Source organism: Myotis davidii, unplaced genomic scaffold, assembly GCF_000327345.1.
Source record: "Myotis davidii unplaced genomic scaffold, ASM32734v1 scaffold196, whole genome shotgun sequence".
Taxonomy (NCBI): domain Eukaryota; kingdom Metazoa; phylum Chordata; class Mammalia; order Chiroptera; family Vespertilionidae; genus Myotis; species Myotis davidii.
The window spans coordinates 5,390,205-5,395,467 of NW_006288258.1; the positions used below are offsets into that span (position 1 = coordinate 5,390,205).

Here is a 5,263-nt window from a genome sequence, read left to right on the forward strand (position 1 = left end):
AGGCAGCAGTTTAAGCTGCCTGGCTGCCGGCCGCCATCTTGGCTGGCAGTTAATTTGCATATCTCGCTGATTAGCCAATGGGAAGGGTAGCGGTCATACGCCAATTACCATGTTTCTCTTTTATTAGATAGGATTCTGTCAAGGGTGTATATAAACAATGTTATTACACAATCCCTGCCTCTCAAGAAGCTTTTCTTATAGTAAAAAAAAATGCACATATCAAAATATATTTAATTATTTCATGATATGATAATACTTTTGTTTACTATTTCACATTTTACCATTTTTAAATGGCCTCATTTAAAACACACACACAGAAAATGGATTGGAAAGATATGCACCAAGATGTTGACAGAGCTTATCTCTGAGTAATGGTATTTTTTAGTGGTATTTTTTCTTTTATTTTGCTTGTCTGGATTGTCTAAACGTGCAAAAATTGCATTTTGAAGTTATAAGAAATTCATCATTCTCCCCTTCCTGCCAACAGAATAGTGACTCATCTCTTCCTCTTGCCTGCAGCTTTTGCGAGAATTGAAGCACCCCAATGTGATTGCATTGCAGAAGGTGTTCCTTTCTCACAGTGACAGGAAGGTGTGGCTGTTGTTTGACTATGCAGAACATGATTTGTGGGTAAGTCTAGAATCACTTTCTTTTTAGAACTTTTATATAGGAACGTAGAAATAAATGGATGCACTACCTATTGCTAATTCACACAAAGGACAACTTGCTTTGTTGATTGTAGTTCAAAACAAACATAATAAATATAAATGAAGACTTAAAAGAATTTGAGCAATACACATGATCATCTTATTTTACTAAGAAGATAGTATTTGTAATAACCAGAAATTTCACTTCTCACAATGCCAATGAGTGGGAGATTGTGCTTTTATGCAAGTGATTAATGGTAGTTTACTAATACGTCTAGTGAATTTTGCTCTCTTTTGTGGTACACACAGTAGTTCAAATTTAAGGAATTATGTACTTATAGTTTGTTTCCCTTTCTAAGATAAGGTTAACTTTTTTCAGCATCTTCTCATTTAAAACCAACTCCTCCAAATAGAAGTATGTATGTAGTTTTACAAATATTAGGGATGTTTTATCAATATATAACGGAAGATAAAAATTCTAATTCCAATTCCAAACTTTTAAAGTTAGGATTCAGGGCATTTAAATATATTATCTGAGGAGCTTCTAAAAGTAAAAAAATTCAAACTTGGCAGTAAGTTCAAATTTTGGATAATAAAATTTTGACTTAATATAGTGTGGTTTGTCACATATGTCAGTTACAAATCTGTTTAGGAATAACTTTAACAACTTATGGCTCTTGAAGTAACTTTCAGAGTTAATGCTATTACTGCAGATATTGATAAGAACCTCCATTCTTTTCCTCTATTCTTTTCATGGATATTCAGTACCCATTTTGGCATGTTATGGACAGGGCTGGGGTGGAGGGGAAGGTGGAGATGGTGGTATGGGAGGCAAGTAGAATTTCATTCCTGTCACTCAATCTTCTATAATAATAAAAGCGTAATATGCTAATTAGACTGGATGGCTGAATGACCTCCCGTACATCCTTCCGGATGACCTTCCGGACGAAGCCGGGGCTGCAAGGGCTGAGCCCCTTGCATGAATTTCGTACATCGGGCCTCTAGTACTTTTATAATACACAATGTGACATGTGGACATAAAAATTGGATTATGATGACCCAATTTATTTATTTAAAAAGTAAATTCCCATTTTTCTCTCCTCCTTTCTTTCCAGTAACTATTAGAAATATCTCCTAATTTCATTATGTGCCAAAAGAAGATGGAACTTTACAATTCAAATATACATTGCCCTGACCGGTTTGGCTCAGTGGATAGAGCGTTGGCCTACGGACTGAAGGGTCCCAGGTTCGATTCCGGTCAAGGGCATGTACCTTGGTTGTGGGCATATCCCTCATGGGGGGTGTGCAGTAGGCAGCTGATCGATGGTTCTCTCTCATCGATGTGTCTAACTCTCTATCCCTTTCCCTTCCTCTCTGTAAAATAAAATCAATAAAAATATGTTTTTAAAAAAGAGAAACCCCCCCCCCAAAACAAATATACATGTAGTCAATGTAATACTCAAATGCACTATGTGCTAACTTTTTATAGAATAGTAAAGATTTACAGTTTTTCTTCTCTTTAATCTTTCATTTTGTCAGTAGAGACTCTAACTAGTACGAGTTTTAAGTAGACTTTTAAATATCAACCCTTTTGAACCCTTTGGTCCTATTTAATGAAAATCTTAGTGATTTCTGTAAATCTAGTCATTATACCTCATTAAAACTGTCACATTCACCCCCAATATCAATTCCATTTTATTGGTTGGCCTTGTTATTAAAATTATTGTTCTTTGTGTCATTATTGGCCTTTAATAAGTATTTTTTAAAATATAGAGAACTTATTACAGTCTTATTTATGTATTGTTGACATAGACAAAGACTATGCATTATTACAGTATTCTTTTTATTTTTAGCATATTATTAAGTTTCACCGTGCATCAAAAGCAAATAAAAAGCCCATGCAGTTGCCAAGATCTATGGTTAAATCATTACTTTATCAGATTCTTGATGGTATCCATTACCTCCATGCAAATTGGGTGCTTCACAGAGATCTGGTAAGTATGTTTATTTAAAATTAATATGTTTTCCCCCTTTCTTTTAAAAGATATACTTTTTTCTTGCTACAATTACGATAAACATTAATTATAGAAAATTTTGAAAATAAGCAGAAAGGAAGAAAAGAAAAGCCATTCATAAACCTATGATAAAAATTTACCATTATTAACATTTGGTGTATGTTCTTCCATTATATGTATGCATAGCTATAAAATATCAGTGTGATTTTCAACAAGCGATTGGTATAATGTTGTTGGGATAGTCCTATGTAAAAAAAGTACCTTTTGATCTATTTTGTTTTTTTTATTATTGCTCATCATTAGTAAAAACATTAATAATTAAAGACTAAATTCTCATTGTTTTTTTATGAGCTAAACTGAAATAATGACATTTCATCCAGCAAATTGAATGTTGTTATTGATATTCACAATAAATAAATGAATAAATCTCAAAGGTGGAATGCATTTATTAGGCTAATTAGCCACAATTCAAATCTTTGATTTTACTTTTGTATTCAGTACACATAAAGCAAACACTTATTAATGTCAAATTATATGCTATTCATCTTTGCATTGTTGTCATTTTTAATTTATGTTGTTCTTGAGAACAATGGGAACTGAATAATTGTAATACCCATGAGTTTATAATTGGAAGTTTTATTTTGCCCTCCACAAAAGTCAATTCATGATAATTTATTTCTTAGGCTTTTGGAAATGCTAGGTATATGGTAGGTATAAATCTAGGTCAACTCAGTTTTATTAATTGAGGATAAATACTTATTATAGAAAGGAATAAATACCAGTACACAAGGAGACCTAGTTAAGACCCCTTGCTACTTTGTCAGTCAGTCAGTCAGGCCTGTTCATTTGACTTGACCATTCAGACACTTTATACCTCAATTTTAAACTGGAAGGTTCAAAGACTTTCACATATCCACTTTACTATTAACCATGAGTCAGCATGGTTTTGATTCTTGGGTTTGTGAGGTTGTTCTTAGATTAAAGACCTCCTACATGAATGGTTTTAGATTTTAAGTTGTAATAATGTAATCTATGTGAGTTATATTTTTGAGGTCACAGTCATTTTTGAATCATCAATCAGAATCCTTTATTGACGATTAACTAATTTCAACTCATTTCCTTTTTTCACAAAATTGTATTCAGGCATGCCTTGGCGATATTGCGGGTTTGGTTCCAGACCACCGCAATAAAGTGAATGTTGCAATATAATGAGTTTTTGTTGTTGTTTCCCCAAGGCATATAAAAGTTATGTGTATACTATAGTCTGTTAAGTGTGCAATAGCATTATGACTAAAGAAAAATGTACATACCTTAGTTTAAAATATTTCATTGCTAAAAATGTTGTTCATCATCTTAAGCCTTCAGTAAGTCCTAAATCTTTTTACTGGTAGAGAGTCTTGCCTCAGTGTTGATGGCTGCTGACTGATCAGAGTGTTGATTGCTGAAGGTTGGGGTGGTTGTGGCAATTTTTAAAAATAAGACAAAAGTGAAGTTTGCTGCATTGACTTGCTCCTTCTTTCACACATGATTTCTCTAGCATGTGATGCTGTTTGATAGCATTTTACCTACAGTAGATCTTTCAAAATTGGAGTCAGTCCTACCGAACATTGAAGCTGCTTTATCAATTAAGTTTAATCTTTCATTTTATCAGTAGAGAATATAACTAGTAGAGAACATAACTATTCTAAACTCTTTTTGTCATTTCAACAGTCTCAATTGCATCTTCACCAGGAGTAGATTCCATCTCAAGAAACAGTTTCTTTGTTAATCCATATGAAGCAACTCCTTATCCATTAAAATTTTATTATGAGATTATAGCAATTTAGTCATATCTTTAGGCTCCACTTCTAGTTCCCTTCCTTATTTCTATCATATCTGCAGTTACTTCCACCACAACTTGGTTGTTTGGCACAGGAGGCCTAGCTTTTTTTTTTTTTTTTTTAATATTTTATTAATTTTTTACTGAGAGGAAGGGAGAGAGCTAGAAAGCTAGAAACATCGATGAGAGAGAAACATCGATCAGCTGCCTCCTGCACATCTCCCACTGGGGATGTGCCTGCAACCCAGGTACATGCCCTTGACCGGAATCGAACCTGGGACCTTTCAGTCCACAAGCCGACGCTCTATCCACTGAGCCAAACCGGTTTCGGCAGAGGCCTAGCTTTTGATGTATCTTGGCTTTCAACATGCCTTCCTCGCTAAACTTAATCATTTCTAGCTATTGATTAAAGTGAAAGACATGCAACTCTTTCTTTCATTTTAACTCTTAGAGGCCATTGTAAGGTTATTAATTGGCCTGATTTCAGTATTGTGTCACAGGAAATAAGGAGGCTGAGGAGAGAGAGAGATAGGGAAATGGTCTGTAGGTAGAGCAGTCAAAACACAACATTTATCAATTAAGTTTGCCATCGCATATGGGAATATTTTGTGGTGCCCTCCCCCAACTTATAATAGTAACATCTAAGATCACTGATCACAGATTGCCATAACAAATCTATACTAATAACAGAGGAATATGCAAATTATCTGGGACTCTGCCACAGTAACGACCCAACAGCAGGCTGTGTGGGGTGACCAGGCCAGCATGGGGGTTAGTGATGG

At 34.4% G+C, this 5,263-nt stretch overlaps 1 protein-coding gene across 1 annotated transcript in view; it reads left to right on the forward strand.

The window, feature by feature from the left end:
- Positions 1 to 5,263, forward strand: part of CDK19 (cyclin-dependent kinase 19) — a 136,599-nt gene that overhangs the window by 65,717 nt on the left and 65,619 nt on the right. The window contains exons 5-6 of the mRNA XM_015561604.1: positions 520 to 630; positions 2,501 to 2,641. Coding sequence (XP_015417090.1) covers positions 520 to 630; positions 2,501 to 2,641 — 252 coding nt within the window. The remainder of the gene's footprint in view (positions 1 to 519; positions 631 to 2,500; positions 2,642 to 5,263) is intronic.